Consider the following 19,896-nt stretch of genomic DNA (forward strand, 5'->3'; position numbering starts at 1 on the left):
AGCATTTATAAAACCTTGTGAAAGTCGAGGGTATCGACAAGGTTTTAGAATGTGTATAAATACCTATTTAAGTGTTGTGGTTTTTCAGTGATGTCATCCATTACTCAAAATCACGAAACCGAGCTCCTGTGAACGTCGTCTGCAAGCGATACTAATCTGAACGATTAGACATCGAATCTGTTTCAAACGAAATGTCCTTGGAATCGTTATCACCTACTGAAAGGACCACTAAAGTTAAAAAATTCCGAGTATGTATGCTTCTGAAAATGACGTAATATTCTAGTCGATGGAAACATAAGCGTTTCCGAGGAAACAATCAAGTCCGTTCAGCACCGCATCACTTCAAAATGCATGTAATCTATCAATGCGCGAAAAACAGCTTTAAAATTAAACAAGCAGAAGTTATGCAATTATTAACAATTTTTTTTAACATATACACTGATATGAAATAAATAATAAATTTAAGTTTGTATTCAAACCATTTTATGTGCGTGTGGTTTTTCAATGACACGAGGGACTATATTATTTCTTCTGGAAATTTCGGCTGTTCTGGGTTTGAACTTACTGACGTCACTGATATGATAAGCGGGAAATTCAAACGTATTTTTGCTTCAGTTACTATACAAGACAAACTATATACAAACGGGCGACATTCTATTTATCTGTCATCCAAATTGCATTCATATCGACTGTATACTGCATCTGGTAACAGTTCAATGCCTAAGTCAACCAATTAAGAGCCACATATCAGGTGTCACCTTCAACTTGAGGGTCTAGGAAATGTGGTGATGGTGACTAGTAAGCGCATCTTTGGTGACTTGTTGCAACTAAACGGGGACTAGTTGTCGATCGATTACCGATGAAAACATAATGCATACAACAAATGGTGATTTTCTGAATCAAATCATAAGTCTGATCAAAATCCATAGATTCTGTAGAAAGATGTTGCATAGAAAGCAAAATACAAAAAAGAATGCATCTAGAACCCTCATTTAATATGTGTAAGGAATTTGCCAAACATTGAATCTGGGCCAAAAGTATACCCGGCAAGTTTTATCAATATCCAATCATTCACTTATAAGACACTGAACAGAAAGTAATCAACAAGCAGGATGAAGCATTTTATTACAAACTTGTGCAATTACACGGAATATTTTAAAAGTAGAACACCAACAAATATTGATAACAATTTAAACCATTGTTAACAAAAGATATTTAAATATGCAAGGTATGCGCCAAAATTAAATTCCAAGAGAGAAAATTGAGTAAGTGGAATACCAGGCAAGTTTAATCGAAATCCAAACATTCTGTCATAAACGAATGGGCAGAAAGTAAACAACCAATGAGAATGCAGAAGTATCATAAAATATGTGCGGAAGATGTCGAACAACAAACCCCAGTAAGAATATTAGAACACTATAGTATATCTTGCAAGTTTAAAACAAAATCCGACCATTCTGTCATAAGTATTGTATGTAAAGTAATTACTAACCAGAATTAAATATTTCTGGAATGTCTTAAACCCCAGTGAAAATTTCGAATTATAGTATACCAAGCACGTTGTATCAAAATAGATGATTCTTTCTAAAGACATCATGTTTTAGCAATACTAATTCAGCAGCTTTAGCAATCAGCAAATCAGAAGTCAGCTGCCTCATTAATTATGTGTAGAAATTGCCGGTCATCAAACCTGAGAGAGGAACTTGGGTAAGCAGTTCATCAGCCGGGTTTAATAAAATCCGACATTTCCTTCATATGATATGTCGGAGGTAACAAGGGAAAGACGGACGGATCGTCCCTAAGACGCTTATTGAGGAGAGATCAGTCAATGTAAAAAACCCAAAAAACAAACGGATTTCTGTAGCGTTTTGCCTGCAATGGGAAAGACATCCCGTAGTAGGTGATAACGAAACAACAGAATCACAAGAATCTAAATCGGACCAACATTAGACGTATCATACGCTCATGTAAAGCAGTGCATCTGTTGCGTTGTACTGATCATTTATGGAATACCTCATGACAGTTTATAAATAGATAGGAAACCATTATCTCAATGTATACATAGAGATGAAATCCTACCCTTTGTGTTAAAACAGAGGCCGGAATAACGATTTTATAGAACAGAATATACATACATACTCAGTAAAAAGATTCATTGATATGACCTCATGTAGAAACAAAACCATCACAAATAGCAAGATGACCTTGGTGAATTAAAAAGTCATGTTGCGCAATGTATCAAGTGCTCTGTGATGACGACCCATCCGTTTTGACGCACTGGGTCGACAACTGACAATCCCAGGTGTGTCAGACCACATCTCAATACCTCTAAAGAGGACTGTCATATGCGGCTACGCTGTCGATGAAACAGGCTTTTATTAGCCATGATCATTAAAAGATTGTTCAACTAGTCGCCTGTAAGTGGCTAAACCATATACAGTCACGCATAAAACATATAAAAGCAAATCATTTGCACAAAACGCTGTGCCGAAATTGTTTATTTCATATAGATATTGATATATTGATGGGCGAAACGCCTCGGGTCGAGTGACATAAACTATACAATTCCATCACCATTGAACAGGTACACAGTACAAATCGCTCACTCAGTCATAGCTTAACAAAGCGACCAGTTGGTCTTGAAACGTTGCAACACGTTTGATACGTACACTGTTTGTGTATAAAACAAACCATTGATATAACAGGTAACGTTTCTTTTTTTCTTGTGGAGTAGATAATGAAATGCAACATTGAACTTCAAGACTTAATTGGTAAGACTCTTTTTTCATAGGCGAACGTACAAACTTAAGGCGAAAACCTGCATGAAAGAATGTCAATTAATAGTAATATCAATGTGTAGTGTCAGTATATGATATTACGTTGTTCAATAAAGGAGAAAACCCCGTAGTGCTTCACAATATATAATACTACAATGACGTGTAATTGGTAAAACAGGTGAGTCAATAACCGACTCTAAATGATTTATATGGCGGTTGTGGTTGATCTAGAAGTCATTTTTTTGAAATTTTCCTGGGCGTAGGAAATTTGTAAAAGTACTTGAGACCGCTTGTGAACTTATTAGTCAAAATATTACGTTGTTCAAACAAAGGAGACAATCCCGTAGTGCTTCACAATTAAAGCAATATATAATACTACAATGACGTTTAATTGGTGAAAACAATAGCCGTACAACTGTATGGTACAGGTGAGTGTCTCGTAAAAGATTAACCATACAAGTGCATGTTACAGTTGAGTGTCTAGAAAAACAATGGCCATTAAACTGTGTGGTAAAGGCGGGTGTCTTGTGAAATTAATAGGCGTACAAATGTATGGTACAGGTGGGTGTCTAGTAAAACAACAACTTACAACTGTCCGATAACATATGTCAAGTGGGTCAGTTGTCGTATATATGTATAGAAATTTGTCTAGTTGCCTTGTAAAGAAGTTCAACACAACGCATGGGTGGTCTTAGTCACAGTTTTGGCAGTAGTACGGACCACGACCACACCGAATCTTAGTTACCCATCAAAGAAATGAAAACCTTTCAGCAGGATGTGGTCCTTGTGAAAACGATCTGGTCACGGTATGTCCGACGATGTTTTCTCAGCGTCAATTACTCACAGCCATTGTCCTATAGACAGAGCCAGATTCAGCAGTTCCAGTCACTGGTATCTCCTTCACTCTGGAGTCGGAGACGTTTTACAGGTAATGCTGGCATTATTTACAGGTAATGCTGGATGTTATTTAAGTGATGATGAAATACTATTTACAGGTAAAGCTGGACATTATTCAAGCTATAATGAAACACTATTTATAGATTATATCAGACCTTATTGACATTAAACTCCCCTTTTTGGTTCAATATGTCCTGTAGTAAAAATAAACCCAAAGTTTTAAAACATACGGAGCGATATATATAGTTATATTTTATGTATTTAAAACTATTTCCCGATTGTATAATTACGTGTAACCTCTCTTTGGGTTTCACTATACTAAAAGACTGAGTGATATATAATATTTATATTACTGAGTTATTCCAGAATAGTTTTTGCTAAGTGGCCATTGATTTACAAAAAAGAACAAATTGAACCACGACAACCGATACTAATATACGGACGCAGTATGAATAAAACGTTTTCGTTAAACCGCAAAGTCGATTTAAAAGGCCATTTCATGTAAATATTTACATATATATGGCAATTTGTCGTCGACTTAGATCTAATGAAATTCATGTCCAATGTGCTCTGAAATATATTTAGAAAAACAGATACAGGGAAAGTGTCTATAAATCCCCGTTTACCATAACAAATAAGCAAAGTATGTATGATTACACCATATACTATATCTATAAACTATTATGAAATGGGAACCACGGCAACGAAAATGTCCAGGTACACAGTAATAATTGCTATTTTAGAACACGGTTGTTTACAGAATATTAATTTCTGCGTATGAATTTTATCACTCCCTTAAAATTAAAGGAAAGGGGAGGGAATCCCAGGTAAATAAACAACTTCCATTGTTAAACAAATGCCATTAGGAAGATGATACCGCAGCCCATTAAGCTTACCAGTTGGATGAACATTGCCATTATAATGCGGTTTTTTATTGTTGACACAGACTCGGAAATGACGTCACAAAATCATTTTCTCCATAACTGTCTGCATAACCGACTGCTAAATCGAACTCTACAAGACATTGGCCTAGGATCCATACGACGGAGAGCATGCTACAAATTGTTATTCTCCTATCCATGGTGATTTGGTCCTTTGGTAAGTTGTTTATATACATTCTTTAATTTGATGTTTTAGCAATTGTTTCATTAATTTCGTACATTGGTAACCTCTGTAGAATATATTTACCATTTTAATCTCGTTGACCACTCTCTTCATGGTATTCATCTGTAACGGCTCAATAACCGACTCATAATGTTTTATATGGCGGTTGTGGTTGACCTAGAAGTCAAAATAAAAAATAAAATCCTGAGGCGTAGGAAATTTGTAAAAATACTTGAGACAGCTTGTGAACTTATTAGTGAAAATATCAAGTAAACCTAACACGCAAACGATATACAATGTAGGTACTACTCCTGGTAGGATAGTTTTGTTTTTAGATATTTGGAGCGGATCTCCATCGACAGATACTGGTATTTCTAATTCCTGCATTCATTTTATTAATATGTATCTTATAATTGAATTATCTTATTATTTATGTATATATGTCACATTGGTAAAATAATAGCTGTCTCCTGCCGACTGGGCTATAGCGAAAAAAAGGTCCGGCGCATTCGGTAGAGCGTCAGGCTATTAAACCAGATATATCAGATTCGATTCCTAGTGGAGGCATTGAACACATATAGTGTCCTCAATTGCATAAACATACATATATTTAAATTCCTACTCAAGTTGGAATCATTGCAACTACCAAATGTAACCTGTTCATTTGCCGATGATTTTGACCGGGTTAACATTGCCTGTGTGTTGGATTTTGCGAAGGGAGATAACTAAGTTGACATGTTTAAACAAAGAAGATACAACTTGATGAGATTTTACATTTTAATTGAAGCTACACAAGAAATTGATCAAACAACCAAAAACGATCAACCAGCAAAATATTATCAGCTTACGATTGCTAGCGGTAGTGACAAGTCATCTACTACCCTAGAAATACTCTCTCCAGCTACCCATTATGCCTTTTGTGTCGGTATCAACCCCCGGTACAAATATAAAACAACGTAAATCCATTTCCCGGTTGTATAATGACGTGTAACCTCTCTTTGGATTTCACTGTATTAAAAGACTGAGTGATATATAATATTTATATTACTGAGTTATTCCAGAATAGTTTTAAACTTTTGCTAAGTGGCCATTATTTTACAAAAAAAGAAAAAGAACAAATTGAACCACTACAACCAATACTAATATACGGACGCAGTATGCATAAAACGTTTTCAATAAACCACAGAGTCGATTTAAAAGGCCATTTCATGTAAATATTGACATATATATGGCTTTTTGTCGTCGACTTAGATCTAATGAAATTCATGTCCAATGTGCTCTGAAATATGTTTAGAAAAACAGATAAAGGGAAAGTGACTATAAATCCCCGTTTACCATAACAAATAAGCAAAGTATGATTACACCATATACTATATCTATAAACTATTATGAAATGGGAACCGCGGCAACGAAAATGTCCAGGTACACAGTAATAATTGCAACATATATAAATCTGTTCCCCCAAAACAATTCTTACAATTTATTTGATAATAAAATTTTAATAAGTAGTGATAAATATTATGTTCGGGTCATAAAACTAACATTCTCTCTTTTTTACAAGAGGCTTTATCTAAAGTGTGATTAAGACAAACGTGACACGTAAAGGAAATATTGACAGACAGTATCGATACATCCTAGCTGTGGCGTTCATTTATTCATGTCAGGCGACGACCTCAAGATTGGACAAGAAGATTTTACAACACGGTTGTTTACAGAATATTGATTTCTGCGTATGAATTTTATCTATAGTTATCAATCACTCCCTGAGAATTAAAGGAAAGGGAAGGGAAACACAGGTAAATAAACAACTTCCATTGTTAAACAAATGCCATTAGGAAGATGATACAGCTGCCCATAAGCTTACAAGTTAGATAAACATTGCCATTATCATGCGTTTTTCATTGTTATTATCGCTTCGCTACTAAAGCCAAACACTCCTAATTGGCACCGACTCGGAAATGACGTCACAAAATCATTTTCTCCATAACTGTTCTGCACAACCGACTGCTAAATCGAACTCTACAGGACATTGGCCTAGGATCCATACGACGGAGAGCATGCTACACATTGTTATTCTCCTATCAATGGTGATTTTGTCCTTTGGTAAGTTGTTTATATACATTCTTGAATTTTATGTTTTAGCAATTGTTTTATCAATTTCGTACATTGGTAACCTCTGTACAATATATACGATTTTAATCTCGTTGACGATTCTCTCCGTGGAATGCATCTGTAACGGCTCAATAACCGACTCATAATGATTTATTTGGCGGTTGTAAAAATACTTGAGACCGCTTGTGAACTTATGAGTGAAAATATTAAGTAAACCTAACACGCAAACGATATACAATGTAGGTACTATTCCTGGTAGGATAGGATTTTGTTTTTAGATATTTGGAGCGGATCTCCATCGACAGGTAATGGTATTTCTAATTCCTGCATTCATCTTATTTATATGTATCTTATACTTGAATTCTCTTATTGTTTATGTTTATATGTCACACTGGTAAAGTACTAGCTGTCTCCTGCCTACTGGGCTAGAGCGAGATAAATGTCAGGCGCATTCTGTAGATCGTCAGACTAGTAAACCAGAGATATCAGATTCGATTCCTAGTGGAGGCATTGAACACATATAGTGTCCTCAATTGCATATACATACAAATATTTCAATTCCTACTCAAGTTGGAATCACTGCAACTACCAAATGTAACCTGTTCATTTGCCGATGAATTTGACCGGGTTAACATTGCCTGTGCGTAGGATTTTGCGAAGGGAGATAACTAAGTTGACATGTTTAAACAAAGAAGATACAACTTGATGAGATTTTACATTTTTATTGAAGCTTCACAAGGAATTGATCAAACAACCAAAAACGATCAACCAGCAAAATATTATCAGCTTACGATTGCTAGCGGTAGTGGCAAGTCATCTACTACCCTAGAAATACTCTCTCCAGCTACCCATTCTGCCTTTTGTGTCAGTATCAACCCCAGGTACAAATAAAAAACAACGTAAATCCATATGGTCCCGTCTTATAAGAAATGCAGTCGAACATCCAAATGCCATATCAAATTGTTTTCATCCTTTCAAGCCACGTCTGGTTTTCTGTCACTTAGAGCTATTAGAAAGATGGCTGCCGTAGACACGCAGCTGAGGTTGCGCACCGCATCTAGACATTATTCTCCCGCGATGGCTCGTCAGAAGATATGAAATTAATACCTAGACTTGCACAAGCTCCAGAAAATATCTGAATGGAAATTATTGAAAAAAACCACACACGTTGATTGAAATATAAGGTTTGAATCTTGGCTTGGTCAATTTCATTGGGTGATGTTTTGAGCTGGTCTTGAAACAAATCCGACATGAACTGCTTAATTAAGCGTCATACTTTCAAGTGAGTGGCATATACGTGACTAGTGCGCTTTATATCATAAAACGTTTTGCCATACATGTGTTAAGTGGACCAGTATTTAAAAAAATATTTCGTATTAATGTGCTGATTGGACCAATGTTGTAATTAATTTACCAACTCGATGGTACATACGGGTGTCTAGTGAAATCGATAGCCGTACAACTGTCGGATAACATGTGTCAATTGTGTCAGTACAGTCATTATAGAGAAGTTCAACACAATGCACAATTTCTTAGTTGACTCAAAATATTAATAAAAAAACATATCCGGAATTAACCCAATTGTAAGGAATCAATGAAGGACCTCATTTTCCTTCGAGGTAAACATAAGGGGTTCTACTGTGTTGTTTCGTATATAAAGTAACCTTTCTCATATTTCGTTATGGAAGTAAATATAGCGCAACTTGACCAGGGCGCCTTCATTGACAAGGAGGCTCAGTTGGTTACATCGACAGTAGACTTATATCGATGTGAGTTACTGGCTCCTAGTCTCAGTGGATAACATTGACAGTTAACTTATATAGATGTGACCTACAGGCTTCGACTCCTAGTCTCAGTTGGTTACATCGACAGTAGACTTATATCGATGTGAGTTACAGGCTCCTAGTCTCAGTTGGTTACATCGACAGCAGATTTATATCGATGTGAGTTACAGGCTTCGACTCCTAGTCACAGTTGGTTACATCGACAGGCTCATAGTCTCAGTTGGTAATATCAACAGTTAACTTATATAGATGTGAGCTACAGGCTTCGACTCCTAGTCTCAGTTGGTAACATCGACAGTAGACTTATATCGATGTGAATTACATGCTCCTAGTCTCAGTTGGCAACATCGACAGTAGACTTATATCGATGTGAGTTACAGGCTCCTAGTCTCAATTCGTGACATCGACAGTAGACTTATAGCGATGTGAGTTACAGGCTCCTAGTCTCAGTTGGTAACATCGACATTAAACTTATATAGATGTGACTTATAGGCTTCGACTCCTAGTCTCAGTTGGTTACATCGACAGTAGACTTATATCGAATTGAGTTACAGGCTTCGACTCCTAGTCTCCATTTGTCACATCGACAGTAGACTTATATCGATGTGAGTTACAGGCTCCTAGTCTCAGTTGGTTACATCGACAGTAGATTTATATTGATGTGAGTTACAGGCTTCGACTCTTAATCTCAGTTGGTTACATCGACAGTAGACTTATATCGATTTGAGTTACAGGCTTCGACTCCGAGTCTAGCTGCGTTATTTGTTTTTCACTCAGAACAGTGTTGTTAATTTCAATTAATTTCGTCTTTGTCATTTTTTCGATCAGAAGTCCCGCAAGGTACGATTTTCTTTGCAGAAATGAAGATGTAGTCATGAAGACAGGTTTCCAAGGTATATTCAGTTTTGGTAGCTGTACGGGGATCTTTAAAAAAATGTTTCCCATATAAAAGTAATTTAAACGTTTCAGCTGGATGTGGTCCTTGTCAATACGACCTGGTGACCGGACCCTACGGCGTGTCGGACGATGCAATTACAGCGTCAACTACTCACCGTGATTGTCCTATAGTGAAAGCCAGATTCAGCAGTTCCAGAAGCTGGTGTCCACTTTATTCTGGGGTCGGACACTTTTTACAGGTAATGCTGGACAGTATTTACAGGTAATGCTGGATATTATTCAAGTGATGATGAATATTATTTACAAATGACATCTATATTTCTTCTAGTAAAACACCGAACTTTTAAATCATACGGAGCGATATATATTTTTTTCAAGAATATTTTAAATATATATTTAGTACTATTTCCTAGTCTTATAAGGCATTATTTACGTATAACTTCCCTCTTAGTTTCACTATTTCTTTTAGTAAAACACTACGTTATATATGATATTTACATTCTTGAGTTATTCCAGAATAGTTTTAAACTTTTGCTTAGTGTCAATCAATTTAGAACAAAAGATGGAAAAACCCCCACTACAATCACTATTAAAATACGGATACAGTAAGAAAACACATTTTCAATAAACCAATAGATGGATTCAGAAAGCCGTATTAGCATTAGGTAAATATTGACAATGTATCAAATGTCTATTTCGTCGGCGATTTAGGTATAATGAAATTCATCAAAAAATAGATAAAGAGAAGATCTTTTTAAATCCCCATTAACCAAATAAACAACATGTGATTACAACAGCTACTTTATATTTAAACTAGCATTTAATGGGAACCGCGGCAGAATCAATTCCAACTATATGTACCAGGCTACGGCCATTTTAGTTCATGGTGCATTATCATAAATGCATTTGTTTTTACTTATAATAGTCTCTTGTCGTGCACAAACACAGGTGGAGTTTCGATCAGTCTCAATGCTGAAGGCAATACAGACTAAGGGAAGGGAAGACTATAGTCAGTGGGTGTCTTTGTACAGTGTCAACATCAGTATGGACGGAATCACCTGGACATCCTTATCGAACTCTACAGGCGATGTACAGGTAACAATGCCCATTTAAGGTCATGCGCAGCTATGCAAATCTACAGATGGTTGAGTTGTTCTGTTTTTCTAAAATATGGATTTTTTAGAGGAAAATAATTTCATATCTTGAAAACTATACGAAACTTATAAACCTAAGTTACAATTTCAAAATGATGATAAACTAAAAAACTTGACAACCAAAGATGTGTGTCAGTTTGTTCCATATTTGTGTATGTTGACAATTATTTGTATTTTATTTATGCTAGTTAACTAATCAAAAGCAGAGCCAATGAAATTAGTCTCAGTGTTAAACGTTCTTGCATATGATAAGGTCACATGGAGGCGGTTGTCAGGGGAGACAGTGCCAAAGATGAAAGGGCACGTAGGACAGTCTCCGAGAAACAACAATATTTTGCAGAAAGTAGGGGGCCGCGGTGGCCAACTGGTTAAGGCGTCTGACATTCTGCTACCGCTAGCCCTCAACCACTGGGTCGCGGGTTCGAGGCCTACGTGTGGCAGTCGCCAGGTACTGGCCGTAGACCAATGGCCTTCTCCGGGGTAGTTCGGCCTTGCTCCACCACCAAAACCTGGCACGTCCTTAAATGACCATAGCAGTCAATAGGACGTAAAACACAAACAAACCAAACCTGCAGAAAGTCCCCAATTAGTCGCCACCTATGATAACGTACATTTGGATGCAGCAGGCCTTTTCTTTCTCCGAATCTAAGGGTTTTGGAAATAGATACAGAAACGCCCTCGAAACCTCATGATCCGGGTAACTACTGCCGGTATACCAGGGGTTTCTCCTCTAGCTCAAGGCTATGTACATTTGGCTTTTATCAACATAAAGGAAGTAGATCAAGCAGTAGCCAATGTACTGATTTGGAAATGTTCCAGGATTCCAACGTTTTCCAAAAGGAAATGATAAGATATACCACAGGGACAAATTGAGTGGTCGTTAGGGATATTTGTCCAGTAAAATCGCCTGACAAGGCCTCTATGTTCGCCTTGGTGTTGAAGCGTTCGCCGAAGCGAGGAAGACTATGGGCTCTGCCCCTGACCGAGACACAACATAAGTCCGTAAAAAGTAATTGTAAGGAGAGATTTATCCAGGGTGCATTCGGAAAGCCATGAGTTAGGTACTCCGAAGGAGGCATTCAACCTGCGCTATCGCACAGAGTCAAATACACAAACTTACTGCCTCCAGCACCCATGTAAACGTTGCACCCATTACAGAACGACTGACCGTTCCTGTTAATAGGATGCTGATTATTCATTAACAGTCGCCATTTGGTCGACAGACGATAAACAATAATCACTGTCGTCATGCTTTATACGAGATGTTTATTTCAATGAATATAATCCTCTAATCTATCGACATCGCTGGTCAACAAATTCAATCAGCAATTGACAGATTTACAAACGCCATTTTAAGTCACCTTCCAGAGTAGTTCAACGGAACAATCTGACTATGCGCCTGACAGGTTTTAAGTAGATTTAGAAATTGAATAAATCATGTTTGTTTGTCTGCTAGCAACTCATTTATTAAATTTAAAATTAAAGTTTTGTACCCTTCATTCGACAAATGAAATCATTGCGTTGACCACTTGTTTAGATTTGCATTGGAGGTTTTTGGAAGTGTTGGTCTGTTGGAAAATAATATATGCAAGCGCATGATATATCGCCAAACAAAGCATGGCTATTAACCGATGGAAAGCTTCGTAACCTCGAGGATGTGGTAGATTTAAGAGTAATCATGGGCTCACTATAATAATGATATATGATTAAGTATCCTCCCTTCTTTATAAAGGTGTTTCCCGGAAACTCCGACAGAAATACAGTCGTGACCAATGAACTAGAAGGAACTGTGATCGCCAAGTACATCCGGGTTATATCCGTCTCTATGCATTCCCACGGATCAATGAGACTGGAGGTTCAGGGCTGTCCGTACTCAGAAATAAGCAGTATGTATTCTGTCATTAGTATTGACATAATGCGATTACTAATGTTTAATTATATAATGTTTTGCACTTTTTCATTCGTTTATTGTTGTTGAATTTATAAAATCAATCAAAGTTTAATCTCCTGCACAAGCTGAACATATGCAATACATGTATATTGATTTTCGAACTCAACTTCATTTTCTGATTTTTTTTCCTGCGAAACTGATTCATTCTAAATTGTACTGTTTTTGTGATTTTGAAGTTCTTTATCAAATTAGATGAAAAAAATAATTGTTTTCTTTTATTAATGTGCTTGCCAGGTACTTACCTAATGTAAATGTTTCTATTTTCCATTTTGACATCATACATACGTATTCCATTTGAAAAAAAAGGAGAAAATTTACCTTGCTTTTGTACTTTTTAACAAATTTTGAAAAAGAAACCAAATTTAATATGTTGACAATAATATTGAATTATGTGTAAATTAAGAAAAGATGTAACAATTTTTCAACAGGAGAATTTGATGATAAGAATATGAAGGAAAGCTGATGTATGTGACTTTCACCGGTATTTGAATTAATTAGAATTATTTTCCAAATTTGGTATACCTGAAGTATACCTCTCTGAAATACCATGCCGAAAGCATCCAGCACGATATTCTACCCGATCACATTAAACTGACAACGGGTAGCCTAGTTGTTGCCATTACCCTTAGTGCTGAAAATTAAGTAACATTTATTTGTTATTTCATCATATTTTATTGAGTAAACAATAGGATTGAACAGCAGGCTAGGCCTATATAAGTTCTCTCCTTAGGTTGACATGACAAAGACAAAGATGAATGAAATGGTTTGTAAGAAAATATTGATGCAAATCATATATAATAGGTAGCATAGACATATATATATATATAGCAGATGGTATAGGGGAGATAATTCCATGTATGTTTCAATTACATATAAATATTTAATTGATATTTTTAGCTATACAATGCTCATATTAAAAAGTCAATCATAATTAATTAGTAATAGGAAAGCAATGCCCTAATGATATATTAAACAGAGAAATTGCTACATTTTTTTTTTTGTTTTTTGTTTTGCAAGTCATTAGTGCCCCCTGTTCATACCCTGCTGCTGTTGCATGAAGTAGTTAGAAGTATAGAACCATTTAGTATCAATATATATATCATTGGTAGGAGTGATAAAAAGTAAGGGATACAACAACATCAAAATATGAAAAAATAAAATGAGGCAATTCAGCTAGAAGATTTTGATAATGTAGTATATGTGTAAGATGTATTGCCAGTGTTCTATGTGTAAATCTTTCATCCCATCGAGTTTCAGACAAAAAGTCTCTAACGGCCTCTACCGTTCACATATCATCCACTCGAGAAGAATCCAGATTAAACCACAGAACACTAAGCATTCAAACTTAGCACATTTAAAAGTAACATTTATTATTGATAAGGACTGGTATATCCCAGCAGCGGATCAAGTTTGGCTTTTTCACTGTGTTCTTTTACGACAAATAGTGAGATGTAGCAGGACCCCCCGCCCCCCCCCCTCCCCTGTTGGGGTGGGTTGCACACTATTATTGATTTTACGTGAAGAATAATAGAATTCCATGCTTTGTATGATGGGACAATATGTATTTGAACAGGTACATGTCATCGCTGGGGAGCCAAGCTTGGATCCACTGGTGACGTACTTTCTATTCTCCTGGACACGGACGCATCGAACCAAGGACTGTGTGGCTTAAAGTGTTACAGACAACCGGAATGCGACAGTTTCCTGTTGGACGTCAAGTCTGATCAATGTAGATTACTTAAGGGGTCAGTGAATGGGTCACAAATCACTGTTGACCTGGACGGGGTTTGGTATTTTGTGAAAATATGATTGTCAATACTTACTATTTGACGTCATATCTGCCTGTACAATAGTTGGCTACTTTAGGCAACTCTAAACGTACATGCCATCCTGGTGAATTTGCTGTTATCTATTATAGATAATGATTAGGCTTTTTGTCATGGTTACGAGGTTCGTTTGCGCATTTGTGTATAGCCTTACATCTCACAATGGTTGTCAACCTTGTGAATTGTTTTTCCTTTTGTCAGTTGCGGGTTTAAGATGATATCCCAGTTAACTTGGATATTAGTGCGTTGCTATTTTTCGAATGTGCGTAATTTATTTCGATTTGACTATTTTATTGTCATGGAAACCCTGTATTCAAAGCATTCGAGTTTGTTTCTTGTATTTGTACGTTGCATTAGTCTTTGAAACGTTAGATGAAGAAAAGAAATACTTACCGTGTAATATCACATATGATATCCCAGTAAGTTGTTATATTGACTTTGCCTTACTGTAACACAATTCATGTCATTTTTCATTATTGTATCACAGCTACGTACTGTATGGAATCGTGTTTATTTCACATAGCTGGCCATGGATGATAGAATTTCCTCTGAATGGGAAGCTGTGTCAAAAATAAATTATGTTACATGGACATGATGTGACAATGCGAATAATTTAAATACACGGGGAGTTTGACGACTTTTTTAATGATCATTTTATTTAAAATAGAAATAATTATTATACAGTTATTTTTGAAGTTGATACTGAACCTTTTTTAATTTTTACCAATGGTATAAAGTATTTATTATCGGTAAAGTATTGAAGAACGCAATATTCTGCCACAATATGACGTCTAAACACACACCGATAAAATAAATTCGTAAGGTATATAATTATGAAAACAACTCCGTTGTATTCGTTTACAACTAATATATGTTTTCCGTTTTGTTGTTGTTGAAAGTAAGAACTCTCGTTAACACCTAACCACATTGGGAGAGACGGCTCACATGCGCTATTGTTCTGACAACGGCCCAGTCCCATCATCATTTTTTGTAGCGTTGCCAGTTATAGATGTTGAAAATCACTGATGAAATTATTTTTGCTAATGTTCATTTTTTAAATAAAAGAGGTTGGAAATTGTTTAATGATATTTGTTTTTCATCCCGAAATCTGTGTGTGAACGAAAATGTATCTTTGACAGTATCTTCAAAATGAATCGCTAGTTTGGAAATATATATGTATCAAAGTTAAACTTTATACCCAATGTAGGTTCCAAACGTGTTGCACGTATGATGGACGATCTGATCATCTTCGCATTATATGACTGCTTTATGCACGTCGTCGCATCATAGAATACAATTAAATGTTCTCATGAATAGAAGGGAACGTTTAGGACCACAATGAAATAGCATCAAACAACCTGATAATTGAAGCGTTTACCGAGGAATGGGCAAATATGCATACAATTGTAATAAGAAAAGCTTTGAAGTCAACGTTTTTTTTTATTATAGCTGATCTGGTTTATCGTAGCGATTAAAATGCAAATGTCTCTACGGAATTTGAAAAAAACGCATTTTGATGGCAACGGACACTTTACTTGGAAACAGTAAAAAACAGGAAAATCATTGTACTCGATTTCAACAATGCTAAAGAAGAAAAATAAGAGAGCTCGCTTTGTGAAGGAATACAAATGTGTAAGCAATGATAGGTATCAACCTCCTTCGAAGCGAGAAGATGAGGACTTGTCCACTCAGCCCTTCGAACAAAGAGCATAACGCCGAGGCAGTTAACTATAAAACTAATTCGAGCAAACCAATAACAATTACGTAAATAGTGAGAATATTACAACTTCAGTATTGAACGTGATATCTGAAGATACCAATACAAAGCATTCGTGGATTTCGTGATTTTGTTTATATCTTTGTTTAAATGAGTCGGAGAAAAATGGAAGAAATTGATGTTACTATTTTACTGCATTATTTAGTGTTTTTACCTATTAAGTGACAACCTAAAAATCAACAAAGCAATGACAGCATACACAACAAGAATATGTTCATAAATCTATAAAGGTAGCAGTATACAGTAGAGGGTTGTGGCCATGGGTGATATTTTTGTTAAATGGCTAACCCCTGTATAATGGTATGTAAAAAAATATAAAAATAAAACTGTACTGAAATCGGTATAAGCATGATGAAGTGGGCTATGTGAGCTTCACATTTGTAAAAAAGAAAGAAGATTTCTTTGGTTCGAGGATAAGAATTTGGCCATAATCCGAAAGGGTGCGTACACATGAAAAGCTAGCTTTACAGGAAGTAAAACTTTGACACAACTTTACCGGGACCCAGATAATTCTGCAACCAGGTAGGTAATCTTTAATTTCAGACAGAGCTTAGGAAAAAAAATACTAGTTGCGGTGGTCAAATTTTGGGTTAAAAATAGCATTTGTTGGCCTTTTTTGGTAATTTATGATGTGGTAACCATGGTTTTCACACAAGTGACATACATATAAAAAAGAGGTTTATACACTTCTCAGTACTTTATATGTATTGTAAATGTAATGCAGTTTACAAATATATATACATGTATACATGTGTTGTGTAGGGTAAATCCGCTGTGTTTACATTTCCTCGACATGTGCCTTGTTTATCAGAGTCGGGCCATTTCTACTGTACACTGCTACCATCTATAAAGATATATACCCACAGATATGTAATTTGTTGTAACAATAAGTGTATTTATGTTAGTTAGTAATGCCATAAATATTATATAATTATTTCAATATTTGTATCTTCATGGATATGTACAGGCTCTTAGCTTTCAATGTTCTAATTATTATAAGGAGCTAAAGCTTTTACGTCTGGTATGCAGCCCAACAGTAAGATTATGAGTGACCATCGCGTCATTGCTATTTGATTGATTTTTATACTATGCCTGGGGCCTTTAGTGGATTCGTGATCCACATGTGGCATGTGGGTTAGTAATCTGCTGGACCAATCAGCGTCACGCATTACTCCCTTCTGTACCAATCAGCGCGGCGCGCACTACTGGGGTTTATACACTGACGCGGCCCCTTCATCACTTGTAGATTTCACTGTGGTAGCCTTCTCGGGATAATTTTGTGTGATGATGGTCTAGCTTGGAACCTTTGCAGTTATATATCATTGTATGCCAGTTTATGTACCCCACCTTCGTTGCTACATTACTAATAGTAGTCATTGTACTTCATATTGGTTTATTATTCATCTAATCTTCAAAAATTGTGAACTTAAATTGTCACAATTTCTATTTGTCATTAATAAAATGACCTTTAACAACATTTTAATCTTAGTTGATTTTGTGATGTTAATTAGTGCAACAAAACAAGCTTCAGTCTTTGAAAATTAACTATCCCAGCTGACATAACTATATATACATATACTGAAGTAAAGAGGAGCAACAGGTTGCTTGGCAGAGCGCCTTAGCAGACGTTTGAGGGAGACTGGGAGCGTTTCCGACCGACCGAGATCTGGTCGTCAGCTTCCGACGGCTCGACGTTAAGATACGATTGTCTTGCGAGTTTGCGACGCATGCGTTTTCGACAGGGCTAGGTTTTAGTGGATCAGTTATGGTTTGGGAAGTCATCTCTCAAGGTGTAAAATCACCTTTGATTGTATTACAGGGCAACTTAACGGCGGCTGCAAGTTGGCCGGTACTAATGTGTCAGTAGATCCCAATTTCTAATATTGGGGTAACCTTCTTAACGACTGCAATATCTTAACAGTTTATTGGTTCAATAGCGAATGGAATTTTAGAATTTGTTTACAAAAAAAATGATTCCTTGCGGCCATATACAACTTTTATACACATCACCTTATTCCATTCTTCTAACTTAAGCAAACAAAAATTTAAATTGAATAAATATATAAATATTAAGAGCTAATTTTACATGTAAAAGTATTTACGTTTCAATTGTCTCAATTAAAATTATAACGATTTGTTTTCGCTATACCGTATACGTGCATTTGTTTTGTCGTTGACACGTTGGGCAATATTAATATTAATACGCATTGTTCTGCAACCAGTTGAGAAAAGTATGTAAGTCGTCACCAGACATGATTAGACTCTTGGACGTTTCATTTTTTACCGGCGTGGAAAAAAAAAGATTAAAACAAAAACATTGTATCCTTTGCACTTCACTGCTGATCTTTCAAAACAATAAAATATTTTGTTTGAAAAACACAACCATTATTGTTTATCTTATTCCATAAGATAATAATTTGGTGTATTTAGGAAAATATGGTTGTTTGGTGACCCAAATGAACGAATTTGTTAAGTATTATTTTACTTTATATTTGATGTGGTATTCACGCCCCCAATAACCCATTAAGATTCTTCTTGGTTGTTCAAGGATCACGGTACTATAGCCAAAAACTTCAAAAAAGCATTTAACATTGTTCCAGTCATAGATTAAGAAACATATAACTTGTAGAGTTCCCTCAAATGAGCGGAAATAACAAACAACTACAGGTATATCAAAGACGAAAATAGAACACTGGCAGATCAGGAAGGCCCCGCCATGTGGTGACCATATATATACCAAATATTCGCAGAGCATACGCTTCAGCAATCATGTTAAATTAGGAGTATTCATAATTCAACATCATGCATGTTTGTAGTCTGACAAATATCAGTTACAATCAAGTATGACCAGACCTGAAGACAAAGCTTGTGATCTTAAATGGTTTAGGAAAATCAGAAGCGATGGCAGCCATCTTGCTTTATGGATTTTTTTTAATAAGTTTTTTTTCAGCGTTTTGCACTACCCACAAAGTACCATTTATCACCTTTCATGAAAAATTTCATCAATCAAACAAAAGTACTAGCCCTATATGTGTCAACCGATCAGAAGCAACAGATCGCCTTCAACCTAAGGATCTGGGAAATATTGCAATATCAATGTAGGGTATCAATAACGGAAACAAATAAATATCAAGCTCAAGCGAGAGAGTAATTGGAAACTTGTCCAGGCACTGATCAATCCGTCATAAGATTATTGCCAACAAAGTCATCAGTCAATAAGAACATAACTCAACAGCCTCATTGAAAACAATTTGATCATGCTGTGAAAGATATTGCTGGAAAAGCAAACAGCCAATCAGAACATAGCAGCCTCTTTAACTTTGCAAGGAAGTTGCCGAAAATCGAATCACAGAGCGACACTTGAGTAAGTGGTATACCAGACTAGTTTCACTTCAGGACTAAATTAGTAAGACTGTTTTTCCATAGGCGATCGTACAAGATTGAAAATTTCCACAATGATGCTAGAATGTCAATAAACAGTAATATTTACATTTGCATGGCATTGTCACTATTTAGCCTCTTTGAAAGCTGTGTCGTTGATGGGACTTTAATTACCATGCATCACGAGACATAATTCTTAGCGTATTAATACAATACTGACCGGAACTACAATATCC

At 36.0% G+C, this 19,896-nt stretch overlaps 1 protein-coding gene across 2 annotated transcripts; it reads left to right on the forward strand.

Moving 5' to 3' along the window:
• The first annotated feature begins 4,702 nt into the window (after positions 1 to 4,702).
• LOC110459696 (contactin-associated protein-like 2) lies at positions 4,703 to 15,569 on the forward strand. Of its 2 annotated transcripts, XM_021512069.1 has the most exons (6): positions 4,712 to 4,772; positions 6,706 to 6,881; positions 9,644 to 9,810; positions 10,520 to 10,666; positions 12,458 to 12,611; positions 14,250 to 15,569. In XM_021512069.1, the coding sequence occupies exons 2-6, from the start codon at positions 6,737 to 6,739 to the stop codon at positions 14,483 to 14,485; spliced, it is 849 nt and encodes a 282-aa protein (XP_021367744.1). In that variant the 5' UTR covers positions 4,712 to 4,772; positions 6,706 to 6,736; the 3' UTR covers positions 14,486 to 15,569. The 2 variants fall into 2 exon arrangements, with proteins under 2 accessions (XP_021367745.1, XP_021367744.1); XM_021512070.1 differs by lacking the exon at positions 6,706 to 6,881 and having other exon boundaries at positions 4,703 to 4,772.
• The last annotated feature ends 4,327 nt before the right edge of the window (positions 15,570 to 19,896 follow it).

The sequence above is a fragment of the Mizuhopecten yessoensis genome, unplaced genomic scaffold, assembly GCF_002113885.1.
Source record: "Mizuhopecten yessoensis strain PY_sf001 unplaced genomic scaffold, ASM211388v2 scaffold10185, whole genome shotgun sequence".
NCBI classification, from domain to species: Eukaryota; Metazoa; Mollusca; class Bivalvia; order Pectinida; family Pectinidae; genus Mizuhopecten; species Mizuhopecten yessoensis.

Excerpts from the sequence above, each read along its gene's own strand:
- LOC110459696 (XM_021512069.1), top strand. The coding sequence starts at position 6,737 with ATGACGTCACAAAATCATTTTCTCCATAACTGTTCTGCACAACCGACT. Across the intron at positions 10,667-12,457 it reads ACTCTACAGGCGATGTACAG|GTGTTTCCCGGAAACTCCGA; the intron begins GTAACAATGCCC and ends TTCTTTATAAAG. Across the intron at positions 12,612-14,249 it reads TCCGTACTCAGAAATAAGCA|GTACATGTCATCGCTGGGGA; the intron begins GTATGTATTCTG and ends GTATTTGAACAG.